The sequence below is a fragment of the Gigantopelta aegis genome, chromosome 10 (genome assembly GCF_016097555.1).
Source record: "Gigantopelta aegis isolate Gae_Host chromosome 10, Gae_host_genome, whole genome shotgun sequence".
NCBI classification, from domain to species: Eukaryota; Metazoa; Mollusca; class Gastropoda; order Neomphalida; family Peltospiridae; genus Gigantopelta; species Gigantopelta aegis.
Genome location: NC_054708.1, coordinates 49,404,196 through 49,421,903, shown reverse-complemented (window position 1 = coordinate 49,421,903; position 17,708 = coordinate 49,404,196). Strand labels below are relative to the sequence as shown.

The 17,708-nt window shown below is 39.2% G+C and overlaps 1 protein-coding gene across 3 annotated transcripts in view; it reads right to left on the bottom strand.

Moving 5' to 3' along the window:
• LOC121383126 overlaps positions 1-10,230 on the bottom strand; it is a 36,069-nt gene extending 25,839 nt beyond the window's left edge. Inside the window, exons 1-2 of one of the 3 annotated variants that reach the window (XM_041512928.1) lie at positions 9,650-10,230; positions 2,830-5,622 (exon numbers count right to left, since the gene is read on the bottom strand). In XM_041512928.1, coding sequence (XP_041368862.1) covers positions 2,830-5,473 — 2,644 coding nt within the window. In that variant the 5' untranslated portion in view covers positions 5,474-5,622; positions 9,650-10,230. Of the gene's footprint in view, positions 1-2,829; positions 5,623-7,699; positions 7,828-7,849; positions 7,986-9,649 lie in introns of those variants that run through there. The other 2 variants (XM_041512929.1, XM_041512930.1) reach the window with 2 other exon arrangements.
• Positions 10,231-17,708: the final 7,478 nt, after the last annotated feature.

The following is a 17,708-nucleotide window of genomic DNA, read 5'->3' as shown; positions in this document are numbered from 1 at the left end:
CTTATATAACCACAACATATACTGACACTTTAACAAATGAAAAACGCGTATTTTTTTATGATTAATAATAATAAAAAAATAAATAAATTATTCCTGCTATCCAGAGGCAGCCATTTTGTTTATTTTTCGTCGCCTCCAGTACTCCAGCTTGGAAGGGAAGTGACGTCACCTGTAAACTACTCTTGTATGTACATAGTAAACGCACGCAGTACTTTTTAAGGCAAGACGCTTCGCTAGATCAGCCTGACTTGTACAACAACATAAATGCCAAGGTAATCTATCAAGTAGCTCGAGTACTCTGACTGTAAGAGAGCTAGACGGACATTTGGAAGGTAATGAGAGCGTATTACCTTCCAAATGTCCGTCTAGCTCTCTTACAGCCAGAGTACTCGGGCTATATATCAAAGTATTTAACTACATATCTTTCAATGAGCATTAACAGAATGAACTGGTGTTACAGTAGTTTCCAAAGAAAAGAATATAATAGAAATACGTTCGAGCAATAACGATAACCAAGTGATACTTTCCTTCTTTTTTTTTGCAAGTACGTGATTGGTCAGTTCTGTGATTTTAGATGGGACAGTCTACGTTAACCAGTAGTCTTACAGAATTATTTATAGTAATAAACCCTGTCGGTCGATAATGTCCCCTGCCATTTTCCGCGTTAAACTTACAGATTATTTGTTGGAGAACGTTTTCATTTTCTTCAGCAATATGACACAGGTCATGTCCACTACATGCTAATAACATAAGTGTCTACATATCCTTCATACCACCAAACAAAGACAAATATTAGGTCATGTTATGACACATCAGTTTGGTATTTAAAAAAATGTGTTTATATATATCACAATATCCTGTGATGTTAATATCACCGCTACGTATTATTTTTGTATCCAGACGGTGGCATCGCCACCAGACACAACGTCTGGTAATCTAACAAAAACAAACCTGTCAAACAGAAAAAAACCCGGCCTTGGTGGCGCAGTGGTTAAGCCATCGGACTACAGGCTGGTTGGAACAGGGTTCGCAGCCCAGTACCGGCTTCAACCCAGAGCGAGTTCTTACGGTCTCAGTGGGTAGGTGTAAGGCCACTACACCCTCTTCTCTCTCACTAACAAACTAACAACTAATCCACTGTCCTGGTCAGACAGCCCAGATAGCTGATGTGTGTGCCCAGGACAGCGTGCTTGAACCTTAATTGGATATAAGCACGAAAATAAGTTAAAATGAAAATGAAACAGAAATCACAGGTGGAGGCAGCTAATAGAATAGACCAATTAACTAAGTAACAGTTATTTTATCATTTAAGTATGTACGTTTCTGAACTATATCGCCGCTTTATGGACAAACGTGATCCATCGATGGACAGTTATTTCCATTTGTTTGAGCCAGTATGACAATGGTTGTCTGGCACTCGTCTCCCTATAAAAGCAACCGGTTTTTGATTTCTTTTGCTGTCTGTTTTGAAAATATAGGGTGTATACTATCAAATCAAATCCCATAGACGCCAGTAGTAACATATGTGGCTAAAACTCCTACATGCAGCGTATCAATCGACATAAATGCCACGGATATAAATACTACCACCCCTCACTCTTAAAGTGAATAATAAAAAAAAAAAAAAAAAAAAAAAAAAAAAAAATGTTTAAAATGCATTTTATTTTTTTTAAATTCCGATTTGAACAACACCTTCTTTCAGTTACAGTTGTTACCAATATCTCATTTGTCCGAATGATTAATATACAGAAATTAAATGAATTACCTAACATGGTACCTATAAGTATTTCTCAGAAGTTACTGCACTGCAATAATGTCCACCAGAAGAAAGGAAAAACATGTTTTATTTAAAGAAACACATTTTATATACGGTTATACGACTCCAGACATATGGTAATGCACAATACAGATAATGAGAGAGGAAACCCGCTGCTGCAACGCTATGGACTACTCTTTTCAATTAGCAGTAAAGGGTATTTTACATGCAGCATTCCACAGACAGGATAGTATTACATAATGCGACCTTTATTACACCAGGTGTGAAACACTGGCTGGAACGAGAATTAGCGCACCGACGGGGATCGAACCTAGACCACTGCGCATGGGCAGGGCGAGCCTTGCGGCCTACGTCCCGCCCCATGTTGTGCCAGAAACTACACAGCATCAAGTTTGAACTTTACTAAAGGTGTACTTCATACGTTCACCAGGTTTATGCTAGTTGGTCAACTCCTACCTATAAAAAAAAATGTCCATGCCTGTAGGGCTTGGGGCGGGATTAGGAGTTCGAGGGTGTGGGGGGTGTTGAACGAACCCCTAAAATTATGACAATAGTGTAAGTTTGTTGCATTTTAAAATCTATGGCACACATACAGCACCCTCCCCCCCCCCCCCCGCGCAATAATACCCAATCCTACACCTACCCCTCTCTCTCTCTCTCTCTCTCTCTCTCTCTCTCTCCTCTCTCTCTCTCTCCTCTCTCTCTCTCTCTCTCATTTGGTTCGCTCCGCTCGCCAAAATCGCTGAACCCCCTAATTCAAGATTTACCTTACGGGCAAAATATACCATGTTTTCCATTTGTGTGATGTCTGTAAAAATAATGTATACTGTTATACATTCATTTCGCAACATCAGATAGTAAAAGAAAATCCCAAAACAAAATAATAACAGAAAATGAAGTCAGTTTAGAGTTTAATTTTTTTTAAACCCAATTATGTTTTGAAAACATTTGTCAGTAAATTAATATTTTATTCATTGGTAGTTAACTCAATTTTCAAAGGTTTCTAGCTGTCAACCGTTTCACCAAGTTCAGAACTCAAAATTCTGATTTACCTGGAAGTGCTCCCTTGATCTTCACAATTTTCCACCCTTCGCTGTTGACATTCGACCTGTCTGTAAGAGAGTCGTCAATATCAGCTACCAAGTAGTCCAGTTTGTCAGGCATTCCGCTAGGTCTCCAGACATAACTCGAATTCCCCGAATCAGTATTATGTTCCCTTGTCATATGAATTCTGTAAGCATCCAAAAAGAGTGTACTAAAACCACAGCGCGAACAAGTGTATTTGGTGTTGGACTCTCTCTCAAGAGGTTCCTGTTTTATTTGGTGAGATGTACTTGCTGATAAAAAGTTTGTATGGTCATCAGAGATAGGATGCAATGTTCCAGACAAGCCAGAAGGTTGTACATCCTGTATTGTAGATGGCCGTGAAAATGCTCGTCTGCGATCATGGTAGGAAGAGGGCTGGTGATTGATGAGTTCTGTGTCAGGTGACTGTACGTTGGTGTTCATAAAAGGAATGTTATTCACAGTGACAGTGCCAGCCATTGGAGTTGTGTCTAGGTTGTTGATATCATGCTTATTAGAAGACTGAAACATGGATAAATCATTCTTTGTATTATTGGCTATTACAGCATTTGTGTTGTCTTTCTTACTTTTCTTTTGCACATCTGAATCAGAATCAGTATCAGAGTCTGAAAACTGGTTGCGCAGAGCCACTGGTGCGGGCCGTTTTCTCCTGTTCCTGCTAGGTGATGATGTGCTAGTGCTACTTCCAGATCGCTGTAATGCCGACATAAAACCTGAAGAGTGTAGGCTAGGTGGAACATTTTGGAAAGGAAAATGCCCTCGTGAAAATTCATAATTTGCAGCAACAAACCGACTCTGTGTCTCCACTGCATCTGATACATCTGGCTGGGTTTCCTTCACAATACCATACCGTCTCTGATTATGGCCATCCGCAATACCAGCTGTGACTTGTTTGTTCGAATGCGAATTTCTGTCCACGCACGTACCTGATACGGATCTGGGCACAACTATGCCATGCGTGGAAGCCAACAGTGACCTCAGTGGCGATTTGTTGCCGATAGGAGAGGATATTTTATCTACCTCAGAATGTTCTGCGATTGTCTCGTGATACAGCTGTGTGTTAGAACCTTCGTTTAAGCACAAGTTTATGGGCTTGCGTTCACATTCTCTTTTCAGTGCGTTTTTCTTACTTCCATTGTCGTTAACTGAAGCTGGACTTGGTGAGTTGGATGAATTCCCTGAACTGTCATCAGCTGATTGGACTTTGCTCTGGTGCTGAATTCCTCTGCAGTGAGTTTGGAATATCGACTTAACAGGACACTTCCAGTTACAGACTTGACAGAAATACACAATATTTCCACCTTCACGCACTAGTTTTGTGTATCGGCCAAATTCTGGAGTGAAACTATTCAAATTCGAGCTGATAGTAGCCATTGTTCCCAAGTTTTGACTTTGCGAATGAAACATATGATTCTTCAGTTTCTCAATTTCCACCATGCCTTTCAGTGAATAATTGTTGGCATCTGGAACATTTTGTTCCTTACTGTAAAAACTGTTACAAGTAAAGTGTTTGTTTTGCATGTATTTGCTAGGATATCCACCATGCATTATTCCTCTTCGTAATTCTAAAGGTTTTTGACCTTTTGGTGATTCTGGTGTCATAGAAATGACACCATGCGTTGAAGTCGATTCCGGAGAATTTCGAAACGGTTTCAACAGGTTTTCACACGTGTTAATTTTATTCGGTTTTAACTTATTTATATCCCTTTCACCGCACCACATAACCTTCGATGATCGTGAGTGCATTGGTACAGAATTTATGTCATTCGAATCGGAGTCTTCCGACAAGTCAGAAAGTGAAAGTGACCCTTTGCCGATCTGTGAGTGATAAGCTGTCTGGTGAGAGTTTAAGTCCTCTTCTGTACTGAAGTTTAACGAACATTGCTTGCAGCTAAATTCTGACGTTTCCTGGTTTAAGTGTTGCTTGCTAACATGTGCCAGGAAACTCTTTTTAGATGTTAGAATCGATGGCAGAGTTGTACAGAGCGTGCACTTGTATAGAACTTCAGCAAACTTCATACAGTTTTCCTCGAATTGTTCACCGTCTTTCTGTTGTTTTACTTCAGAGGGTGATTTTAATGGGCTGTTGCGTGTTTTTCCTGTGTCATGAGAACTATCCATCTTAGTCTCTTTCTCTTGGGTCCTGATGTGTTTTAAATCCACAGAAAGTCCAGTTTGTGGTCCATTGTAAGACATAGGAGACGCACAGGGCGTGTATGAACTTGGCAACATTTCTTCAGATATTTCCGTACTGCTGAAACTAGGAAAATATTTTTCAAGACTTGAGCTGACTGGAGAAACCGGCGAAACATCTGAAATTGGTGATGTCTCTGCGAGTGTTTCCTTAGAACTCACAGACTGGGCAGGACTTCGTGAGTTTGTACTGACTATATTAAAAGACGATGTTACTGGTGTAGAGTTAAAGGCATCAACATATTTTGGACTAGATCTATTAATGCGATTTTCATCTGAAGACGAGAACGACACTTTTGCACAGATCTCTGGAGTAGGTCTTCTCGAAGTTTCTTCATTATGCTCATCAACTTGTAGACTTGTAGTGGATGGTGTTATTTCTTTCGTTACGGGTGGCTGTCTGTCACTTTCAGACATGGTATCTCAAAAGCTATGTCCACTTTAAAACAAATATAATTCAATTCCAGTCCTCTAAACAGGTATTATTCAAAGATGCATTAATCAAGGAACGCAGTTTAAAATTATCCTCTTGATAATGATGGTGCTATCACAGCGGATTAGGTTACCTAAAATAATAAAATAAACAGCTATTAAAACAATTACATATAAAATACCTCTTGCTATGTTATTAGCAGGAGTGGTCTGTGTGGCAGCAGTGGGTATCTGCTCTACCCCGCCCCTATCTTCTCTTACTCAAGACAAGTGTCAAGACAACAAAACACATACAGTTTAAATGTGCTGAACAAATATCCCTTTCTCTTACAACTACGAAAGAAAGAAAGAAATGTTTTATGTAACGACGCACTCAACACATTTTATTTACGGTTATATGGCGTCAGACATATGGTTAAGGACCACACAGATTTTGAGAGGAAACCCGCTGTCGCCACTACATGGGCTACTCTTTCCGATTAGCAGCAAGGGATCTTTTATTTGCGCTTCCCACAGGCAGGATAGCACAAACCATGGCCTTTGTTGAACCAGTTATGGATCACTGGTCGGTGGATGTGGTTTACACCTACCCATTGAGCCTTGCGGAGCACTCACTCAGGGTTTGGAGTCGGTATCTGAATTAAAAATCCCATGCTTCGACTGGGATCCGAACCCAGTACCTACCAGCCTGTAAACCGATGGCCTACCACGACGCCACCGAGGCCGGTAACTACGAAAGAAGTAATGGTTCGATTACGGTAATATGGTGTAGGACGTAGGACCACACAGATAATTAGAGAGAGGAAACCCACTGCCGCCACGCAATGGGCTGTTCTTTCCGACTAGCAGCAAGAGATTTTTTTTTATATGCAGCATCGGACAGACAGGATAGTACACATCACGGTCTTTGTTGTACTAGTTGTGGGGCACTGGTTAGAACGAGAAATTACTCAAATGACGACGAGGATCGATCCTTGACCGATCGCGAAGCAGACGACCGCTTTATCACTTGGGTATTCCCCCCCCCCCCCCTCCCCAGCAGCAACGAACACACATGACCGTGACAGTGACTGGTTATCTACTTGACGATCTATTTATATTCTAAGTGTGAATAATACTGACAGTAACGTTTTCAATAATGTGACCATAATCTATATCAGAATATATTCAAATGCTTGGGAGTTAAACAGAAGCAGATGAAATAATCAATCAGTTGAAGTAAGCGTTTAAGTGTACACGTAAAAAGGAATATTTGATAAACCTATGATAGAAGTCTATGCACTCATGAATAACAACAGTGTTACTGTCAAAATAATGATGATACAATTGATTGCGAATTTTTAGGAACGCCGGAAACGATTTATTTTATTGTTATTTGTATTCATGCGACAACTTCATAATTTTACATTTTACATGTTACTATTTTTCCTTGTAAAAAAATAAATATAAAGTTAAAGTTTATTTTGTTTAACGACACGACTAGAGCACATTGATTTTAAACAAAGAAAGTTAATGTTACTTCATTTATGTTAAACTATTTAAATTTAAAATAATTTAAAATTTTAGTAAATCCATAAACGTTAAAATAAATATAGGGGCGGGACGTAGCTCAGTGGTACAGCGCTCGCTCGATGCGCTGTCGGTCTGGGATCGATCCCCGTCGGTGGGCCCATTGGGCTATTTCTCGTCACAGCCAGTGCACCACGACTGGTATATCAAAGGCCGTGGTATGTACTATCCTGTCTGTGAGATGGTGCATATAAAAGATCCCTTGCTACTAATGAAATAATGTAGCGGGTTTCTTCTCTATGACTGTGTCAAAATGACCATATGATGGGCATCTAATAGCCGATGATTAATAAATCAATGTGTTCTAGTGGTGGCGACAGCGGGTTTCCTCTCAATATCTGTGTGGTCCTTAACCATATGTCTGACGCCATATAACCGTAATTAAAATGTTGAGGGCGTCGTTAAATAAAATATTTCTTTCTTCTTTAAAATAAATAAGTTATTAAAAAAATATATAATAATAAAATAAAATAAAATAAATAAATGAATAAAGCATGTTTTAAATGGAGACAATCGACATGTTCAGACATGTACAATGTTTGACAGTTAACAACATTTTATTACTGATTGCACAAAGTACTCGTACAAACTGTTTAACAATCATATTAACGCACTCTTTTTCTTCTTAAATATATACGTTACCAGCCACTAGAATTACGAAACTCCAACCGGTTTAGTTGCTAATGTTCAGTTTAAAGTGACACCTGCTAAACAAAAAACAAGAGCTGAAATTGCCAGAGGTGTCGCCAGGCTCCAGCTATCGAATCGGAGAGTGAAACGTTAAAATCTCACCGGCGCCAGTTCGTCGATCACCTGCGATCTTATCCCCGCTCGCGACCATTGACGGGTTGTATTTATCACGTGACCTGCAGCCGACACAAGGGCCCGCTAAGCGGTGACAGGTGACGGCGACAGATGTTTAGTGCCCTGTCGAGCAGACCTGTTTTACGCCAGCACCCACCGTATATTTAATGTACTACTCAACACCCTCTAGCATACATGAAGCACAATAAAATTCCGGCCGCTCTTGCCCCACCTCACTACCAGTAATCATGAAATGTAGTGAGGAAGTAAAAAGTATATTATATTCTAAATGGTGTGTGTCTATGTCTGTCTGTCTGTCTGTCTGCCTGTCTGCCTGTGTATGCATACATGCATGCATGCGCGTGTGTGTGTGTGTTTGAACTCATGTATGTGTGTGTCTATATATGTGTGTGTGTCTATGTATGTGTATGTGCATGTATGTAATGTATGTATGTATACACACATGTATAGAATATGTTTGTAATGTATGTGTATACATGTATGTAATGTATGTGTATACATGTATGTAATGTATGTGTATACATGTATGTATGTGCGCGTCTGTGTCTGTGCGCGGCTGCGTCTGCGCGCGTGTGTGTGTGTGTGTGTGTGCGTGTGTGTGCGGGTGTCAGGACGTTTCGGCCCCAGTACATGTTCGGCGTGCGTGCGGTAAGATACAATACATGTACTAAACTCTACAACTACTGACAGTCACTGATGCCAATTTTCAGTTAACGGAAGACGTCATTACCGTAGCATCCACGACACAGTGATCATGCAAATAAAAGGCTGTATTAATCAGTTAGCTCAGCTCCGTTTTATTCGGTTATCAGCTGCTCAACAAAGACATAAAAGGCGGGCTGTTGAGAACGTGTTTTGTATGGCTAATTATAATGTATCATGTTTAACAATATTCTTTCAAAAAGCTGTATACATATCCTTCCTTTTATCTGATCAAAATTAACACTTGAAAACCTGGCTTCCCTGAACCCTGGACTGTTAAAATTATTCATTCTAGATGCATGATTAGTTTTGTTGAATTAGTATCCGCTCTTATTCAGACAGGCTTTTAAACACTGCAGAAAATGTGAAACCCAGCGTGTTCGTAAACATCCATCCATCATTAGGTCTGGCGGAAACTTAACAAGAACATTTCAATAAATGAACAAAATGATATTTAAGTAACAATAACTCCGCATTTCCTACCATTGCGTTCCTCTTAATAGTCTGTCGTTACCAACATACGTTCAAGTAATACGTCCCGGGTCAGATCACTGGCTATCCAGAGACAGGACCCGGGAGGGGCATGCCTGAAACCTTAGTGGTACAGGGGCATGTAAAAATACTGTAAAGTTCAAGTAAACCACTACACCACCGATGCCGCTCACACCTAACTGAAATCCAAATTAATCTTTAGCTAACCCCCTTTTTCTATGTTAATACTGAAAATATTATATAAAATCCATATCTGCCGTCATACTGAATTTCACGACAGATAGGCTTAAATAGGACTAGCTAATAACAGTTATTAAGTATGTATAATAAAACAATATAACACCAGGGCTAATAAAGTAGTGTACAAATAACAATAACATATTTAATATACACGTGCATGCATATACAAGTTATAACACGAGGACTAACAGCTACAATATTACATAATGTAAGTCACACATTTACATAATACAAAATCTAAACAAAGCAGTATACAATAAATAAATATATAACACACGTGTACACATACATAAAATATATTAAAACAAAAAAGACCAACAAGACAAAAATTACCTTATAAATCCGATATGGTCCCGTGTCAATCATCTACTGGTAGTTGGGGGCAAAAATCATCTTTCCTACTTCTCAGGATAAATTAAATATTTAGATCAGCATACTTTAAAGATCTATTTTGTACATAACATAAAATGAAGTAGGCCTATAAACAACCTTAACTTCAGCTTCTTAAACGTTGAATTTTGTCTTTTCTCCGGTAAAACACATATACTGTTAGGATACCACGACTGCTGCTTTTAACAGTCGCAATTTTGTTTTGTCAGACAGTCTTGTCAACTCTATATCTAGCATTTTATCTGATAGGCTTGAAGAAGAAAATCGAAGTGCAGACGTCTGCGCGGCGGCACATGGCGCCAAGGTGGTTAAGATAAATGAGTTGGTTATGCGACGAGGCGGCAGGCCCGAGACACGCTCGAGACGGTCTCGAGACTCCGTGACGTCAGAAAGCCACCCAGCGGGACCCCCAGCCAACGTGGCGCCGATCTCCCAACGCTAGATGTCAGAGGCTAGACTGGAGATTGGGCGCCGTTTGTGTAACAATCAGAATAATTACCAGTTGGTGAAAATGGCGGTGATGAGATTGAATGTAAAGTGTTATGTGTGTACATGCACTTATAATTAGAGACGTCTGGGGGGGTTTCTACAGACAATGGCGTAGCTTGAATATAATTACCTTTTATGTGTGTTGATTGAAATCTATATCTGATAACAAGACACACTAAGTCCATTGTTATATAGACAATGCAGCATTAAAAATAGTAGGAACATCTTTTCGCCTTGTTGTTCACTTAAACGCTTATCATTTTCTTTTTTCCTACCCAAAAGACCGTTGAACTAATAGCATGCCGTTTGGCTATGTTTTGTCTGTGAGTTGTCGACCACACAGTTGAAGATTGTACAGTCTAATATAACATGTTGTGGTCGTGTTGTCACGTAATCTGATGATAACTAACAACGGTGAAGTCATAATCCGTCATTTCATAAATACCCCTACTTAAAAAGCAGAATGAAGTAATGGAACACAGGACCTGGGTGGCGTACAGTTAATCAACGGCTTTAAAGCTGAGCGGCTCTGGTTTCGAATCCCTATACCGGCTACAATCTAACTGGAATTTAGACCACCGACTTTTGTCTGAAGCTAACCAAAGACAAAAGTTAACAACATCAATAGAGCACATTGATTTATTAATAATCAATAATTACTGGATGTGAAACATTTGGTAATTTTTTTATTCAGTCCTACCTGCTACATTTTCCCATTTGCAGCAATGGATATTTTATATTCACTTTCCCACAGACAGGACAACACTTACCACGGCTTCTGACATACCAGTCGTGGTGCACTGGTTGGGACGGGAAAAACCCAATCAGAGAATGGGTCCACTGATGTAGTTTGATTCTACGACGCATGCGCCTCAGGTGAGGGCTCTACCGATTCCGCCCCATCCCCCCCAAAAACCCCACACAAAAACCCCACACAAAAAACCCCACACACCCCAGCTAACCGTTAATCTATAGACTATCCTGATGATTTCAATTAAGGTGCAAGTACACTATCCTGGGCATTCATACAGCTTTGTACCGGCCTCGGTGGCGTTGTGGCAGGCCATCTGTCTACAGGCTGGTAGGTACTGGGTTCGGATCCCAGTCGAGGCATGGGATTTTTAATCCAGATACCGACTCCAAACCCTGAGTGAGTGCTCCGCAAGGCTCATTGGGTAGGTGTAAACCACTTTCACCGATCAGTGATCCATAACTGGTTCAATAAAGGCCATGTTTTGTGCTATCCTGCCTGTGGGAAGCGCAAATAAAAGATCCCTTGCTGCCTGTCGAAAAAAGAGTAGCCTATGTGGCGACAGCGGGTTTCCTCTTCAAAACAGTGTCAAAATTACCATATGTTTGACGTCCAATAGCCGATGATAAGATTAAAAATCAATGTGCTCTAGTGGCGTCGTTAAATAAAACAAACTTTACTTTCTTTCATACAGCTTTGCCAGCTTTCTGGTCTAAAGACAGGCACGGCGGAGCAACGGGCTGGAGGCTTTAGCAGCATACCCCCACTCCCCATCCTCAATTATTCTGAATTAAAAAAAATATATAGGTATTTATCCGAAATTGTCATGATAAACGTTACTTGTAAAATGGCGGAAATTGCAATTTCGGGATATAATAAGTTCTAAATTTTCAGCAGTAGCATACATAAAATTGACATGAACGCGCTAGCAAGGAAGTGAAACCAATTCAGTCCAATTATTAAACACAAATATCTCCATAGTAACTTGAAAATAATACATTGCAAAATTATAAAGCTTTTGTTATTGTTGTCTGATATTTGCGATTGTAATTGCAACGAAATGTTTGATTAGATCGTATAGTGGTTCATTGTACGTAATTATTTTATTTTATCCAGCAATTTGTTACTTGTCTGTGTTGTAATTATATTCAGCGAATGTAGGCCTACATGTACTTGGACAGAAATTATATATCATGAAAGATGCATTTAAAAAGTGTTGCATTTTCCCACATTTGTCGTGATGAATTTGACTTGTTGAATGCAAGAAATTGAATGGTAAGGACATCAAGTTTTCAAAAACATCAAATAAATGACATTATCCCCCCTCCCCAACAATAAAAGATATAGGATGCAGGACAGTGGTATTCGATCGTCAAAGGAAATATCCAGAGGGGGATCAGTTGTAAAGCAGTAGATGGATTCGGCTTTTGCTCTACGTCTGATACACCAACGGCCATGGTATGTAGTGTTCTGTCTATGGGAAAGCGAATATAAAATACATTTTGCTTCTCTCCAGTAGAAGTAATTTAATTGGCAGCAGATACTTCCTTTGTAACTCAAAGTGTTGAAGTAACCATATGTTAGCTATCAAATAGCCGTAGTTTTTTTTATTGTGCTGAGGTCTCAAAAAACAAATATATTTTCTTTCAGCCCCCAAAAAGTAATAATACTAATATTTTAATGATAGCGCTTCTTTTTTTTCTCAGTGGCATCCATTTTGATATATAGTCTGGACTTGCATTTCTTTTGGAATCGATAGGAACAGACGACACCCAGACGCCATCTTCTGGTAAAAGCAAAAGATTGTGTCAAAGGATCAAGGGAGCTAAACGCCTACTTACAGTTGCGTGCCATCAGTTAAAGGCAAGCAGATTATACTAGTTTCTATTCAAAAGAATCATCTTATATGTTTTCTTCTAACGCCGCATTAATCAGTGATACAGCTGTAACTTCAAAACATATCTACGAGGAAGAAAGAGACCGACTATTTATGTATATGTAAATAGCATTCATTCATGTTTTTTGACTCGCATATAGAAAATTAAGCGAATCAATGTAATGACGATTTACGTCCGGGTGTCCGGCTGTCTGGTCGCCATCAACATCAGATTAAACTTTGGTATGACCACAAGTCCACTATTTTTAGTAGGCTATATGTTAGGAATATTTTATGGTGCACTGGCTGGAACGAGAAAAAAACCCAATCAGCTGAATGGATCTACCGAGGCGACGCAAGCGCCTCACGCGAGCACTCAACCGACTGAACTAAATCCCGCCTTGGTTACAAAAACAATGGAATGTTATTGTTAAGTTTTATGGAATGTAAAACAAAATGTTTTTGGAGTCTTGTGTTGGACTAATATTTGCTAACTACTTTTACAAAAGGTCTAGTACTAGTAGTTTGATTTGTGTTTTTACATATAACATGCCGTGTGCGAAAAAAAGTCAAGGGAAAAATGTCAAAGGAAAAACATCAAGGGAAACGTCAAAAGTAAAAAAAATATCAAAAGGGTAGATGAAGTTGGACACCTGTTATATGTGATAAATATACATTTACACATCTGTTGAATTTTGAAATCTTTTATATAATGTTCTAGATTTTACTTTTTTCTTTGACTTTTTTCTTTTGACTTTGTTTCTTTGAATATTTTTCTCTTTGACTTTTTTCCTTGACTTTTTTTCTTTGACATTGTTTTCCTTTAACTTTTTCCTACAATCTAATTTTATTTGGTTTTAGAGGGGTTTTCTAATAGTTCATGTTTAGTGTCTAGATTACAGTCAAATTGTAGTATTGTTTACAATTAGGCTATTATATCGACGTATGCGATTGATTTGTTACCCGTAAGCGTTTTGATTTCTTTTATATACAGATACATGTCCATCCTAATCTATTCAAAGCTATTAATTGTCCAGGTGAATTTTTATTCGATCAAGCAAAACACTGCGCTAAATTCGCAGTGAAATGCTTGTAGTCTTGCATACAGAACAGAAAATGGCATTGGTTCGTGTCAGAACGGATAAATTAGTGAAATTGAAGTAAGATCTAGTCCAGATGAGCTATTATTCGACCAATCGAAACACCGCACTGACCTTAACGATGAAAGTACTAGGACAGTAACCTACTCGAGACAGCGCAGAATGCGGTTGTGTTTAGCAAACGTCGAGGTTTCTCCCCCCCCCCCCCCCCCACCCTTGGGGCTGTGCTACACGAGCTTGGCCGCTTGGCCGCTTGGCCGCTTGGCCAAGTATCGTGTTGAACACAATGGGAGCACGGCTATTGTCACCTTGTATTATGGTGACAATAAACAGAAGAGATCGGGAAGTAGGAGGAGACGTAGTCCCACGGCAGCTCAGGGGGGACCAAACCGGGCGGCTCAACCGCCAGGGGCGGTCCCTCCTGCTTCACAGAAGAAGACGACCATATAGATCGGACTTTAAACTTTTAGACCTTCGTTCAAGATTTTATGTCAAAAATATTATTAAATAGTCCGATCCTCTCTTCTTTCTCTTATTTATTTTTGGACTGTCCTTCTAAAATGCTCCAAATTATATAAATATTCGGCCGAGCAGTCAATTCCCACTATTTAATTTTTAGATGTAAATTTCAAAATTATCCCCTTAATTTTGTTCTTTCCCGGAGCAAGTCACTGGCTATCCAGAGACAGGCCCCGGGACGGACATGCTCGAAACTCTAGTGGTATATGAGCATGTTAAAATTATTCGCACTCGCACTCGCACTCGCAGGACAGTTAAAGTTTGTTTTGTTTAAAGGAAGGAACAATTAAGGCATTTGGCCTGGTATGCATAGTCAACGATATATAATGCACATTATTACAGTGTCTGCGCTTAACTTTTTTTTTTAAGTTGCCATCCGGGCAAGTGGTGACAGCACTTCCACTTGTCCGGTTCTATTTTCACTTGCCCGAATAATATTTTCTGATAAAACCCCCAACAATATTGCAACAGATTATAAGAGAAAACATTTATTTTGAGTATTTTCCTGCACTCAACCAACCAACTCTTTAAATAAATAACAGACATGCCACTGTGACTCCCCACTTTCACTGTCAATACATTTGTGGTATTTCCAACAAACAAAGATGCTTGCGTTCACAAAACGTTGAGCACTTGTATAACCGACACAACCCCTTCCTCCCCCCCCCCCCCATCTCAATGAAATAATAATAATTTAAAAAAAAACCTAAAATATAATGTTCAGTGGATACGATCTATGACGTGTACACATAACCAAGGCTGAATCTTGTCAACATAAATTTGTGCCCAATTTTACATGCCACTTACCTTACACCTGTTCTTATATTGGGCATATGTTTATATGTAAAAGCAGACCTACACTTTTTCATGGTGAAAAGTAGGATACATAGCTGTACTTGTATTTATTTATTAATTATTGATTTAACAAAAAAAAAAAAAAAAAAAAAAAAAAATCGGTCGCCAGGCGGGCAACCTTACTGTGGGTTTTCAGTTGCCCGTCGTCGTTTTCAGTCGCCAGGGGCGATCGGGCGACCGTTAAGTTCGAACCCTGCATTATTGCTTAATATCAACAAGTATAATCTTATAGTTAAATAATAAAACGGTTATGTGACGGCTATCATATATAACGGGCGCAGCCATTTTGTACCATCCCAGTGAAGACGCCTATATATTATTTTTTTTAATACAAAATAAACCACCATTGTCAAAGTGTCGAAATAACTGTATTATGTTTCGTACATAAATTAACACACGTACTGAAATAACAATCGGAGTATTTTCTTAGTTAATTGGTCTTTTCTTTCCGTGGCCGGTAACTATGGTTCCTGATTGGCAGGTGTATATTTAGACAGTCCCCAGACACGGTGTCTAGGCACACTTAAAAGACGTGCCTCTTTCATTAAGATCACAGGGTATTGTGTGATAACCGCGCGGACACCCCTCAGATTGTCACGAACATTATCAGCCGTCCTGCTCTATTACTGTAAGTAATTCTGTAAAAACTTGATTAAGTAGACTTTCCCATCTAAAATTACAAAACTGACCAATTACGTAGCCCAAAGAAAAGAAAATTATCACTTGGGTATCGTGAGTGGTCGTTTTTGCTCCAACGTACCTTACCAATAGGCCTTTTAATATACATGTTTTCTTTGGATTTTTTAAGAGAGAAAAATACGATAACTCCATTTCGTTCTATTGATGCAAAGTGAAATATATTTAGTAAAATAGTTTATTATACTATCAAGTCATTTATGTTGTTTTACAAGTCAGGTTGATGAAAGCGAAGCGCCTTGTCGTAAATTAGAGCGTTTGTTTACACTGTGCATACGGAGCTGACGTCACTTCGTCCCAAGCTAACCCACCGGACGCCACAAAAACGAAACAAAATGGTTGCCCCCAGTTAGCAGGACTAATCATGTTTTTTATTAACTCTAAAATTACGCGTTTTTCATTTGTTAAAGTGTCAGTATGTGTTGGTGGTCCGGGTATGCATCTTTCCAACACACAAGGCTCTTGCTTGAGTTGACTGTCCCTTTAACGACACCACTAGAGCACATTGATTTATTAATCATCGGCTATTAGATGTCAAATAGTTGGTTATTCGGACATATAATCTTAGAGAAGAAACCCGCTACATTTTTCCATTAGTAGCAAGGAATCGTTTATATGCACCATTCCACAGACAAGATAGCACATACCACGGCTTTTGATATACCAGTCGTGGTGCATTGGCTGGAACGAGAGATAGTCCAATGTGCCCTCCGACGAGGATCGATCCTAAACCGACCGCGCATCAAGCGAGCGCTTTACCACTGGGCTATGTCCCGCCCCTGTACTAGGAAAAAAAAATGACGCTGGTCCAAATGATCTTTTTATTCGACCACTAGAATGGATACCATGGTGAAACAAAAATAAAATCTGGTTTCAGTCATCCATGGAGAATATGTTTTTTCTCCATAAATTACCAAACATTCCATCTCGTTCAAAATGGATTGTTTACCAGTGGAAATCCCCACTTTGGGTCAACAACCTCTACCTCCCGACGAACCCCACTTCATAGAAATAATTGGAAAGAACACCCACTTCTCATATTTATGCATAAAACAATTTCAATTGCTAAACATAATTCCTAAGCAATGAGCAATCTAGTACAAGAATTTACACCAACTGAAATATGTACTAAACAGAGAGAAAAAGTCAATGTCCAGTCCACCCCAACCCACCCACAAACAATTATTTTCCAAAACAACAGAAAAACCCCCCATAACAAACAGGAAAATTGATTACACACTAATCATTTTTTATGATCTCTTTGACATGTTAATTAACTTGCAATGTAGTATTTAGACTAACTGGCAAAAAGTCGCCACTAAACAATACTAACAAAGAATTGTACGTCTTCCAAAATACACTATACAAACATATAAACGCTTAAGAATCAATCAACTGAATGTATATTCCATTAAATATTAAAGACCACGAACAGCAAACATTGCTGCCAATATTTTCTCAAATATGCAGACGAAAGATTTGGCGGGAACATGCAGAAGACATTCTGGCGTCTCGAGAAGATATGGCGCCACTCTGGCGGTACCGAGTTCTTAGAAGAAACTACGTCTAAGAGAGCCATTTATTTCACGTTATGGAATTACTCTAGCTCGTGCAGTTTAGCGGGTCAAATCATTTGCATAGTTTGATCAGCTGGCGTTCAAAGAATTGCACTTAATGATAATATAGAGCCAGCAGACAAAAAGATATATATACAGT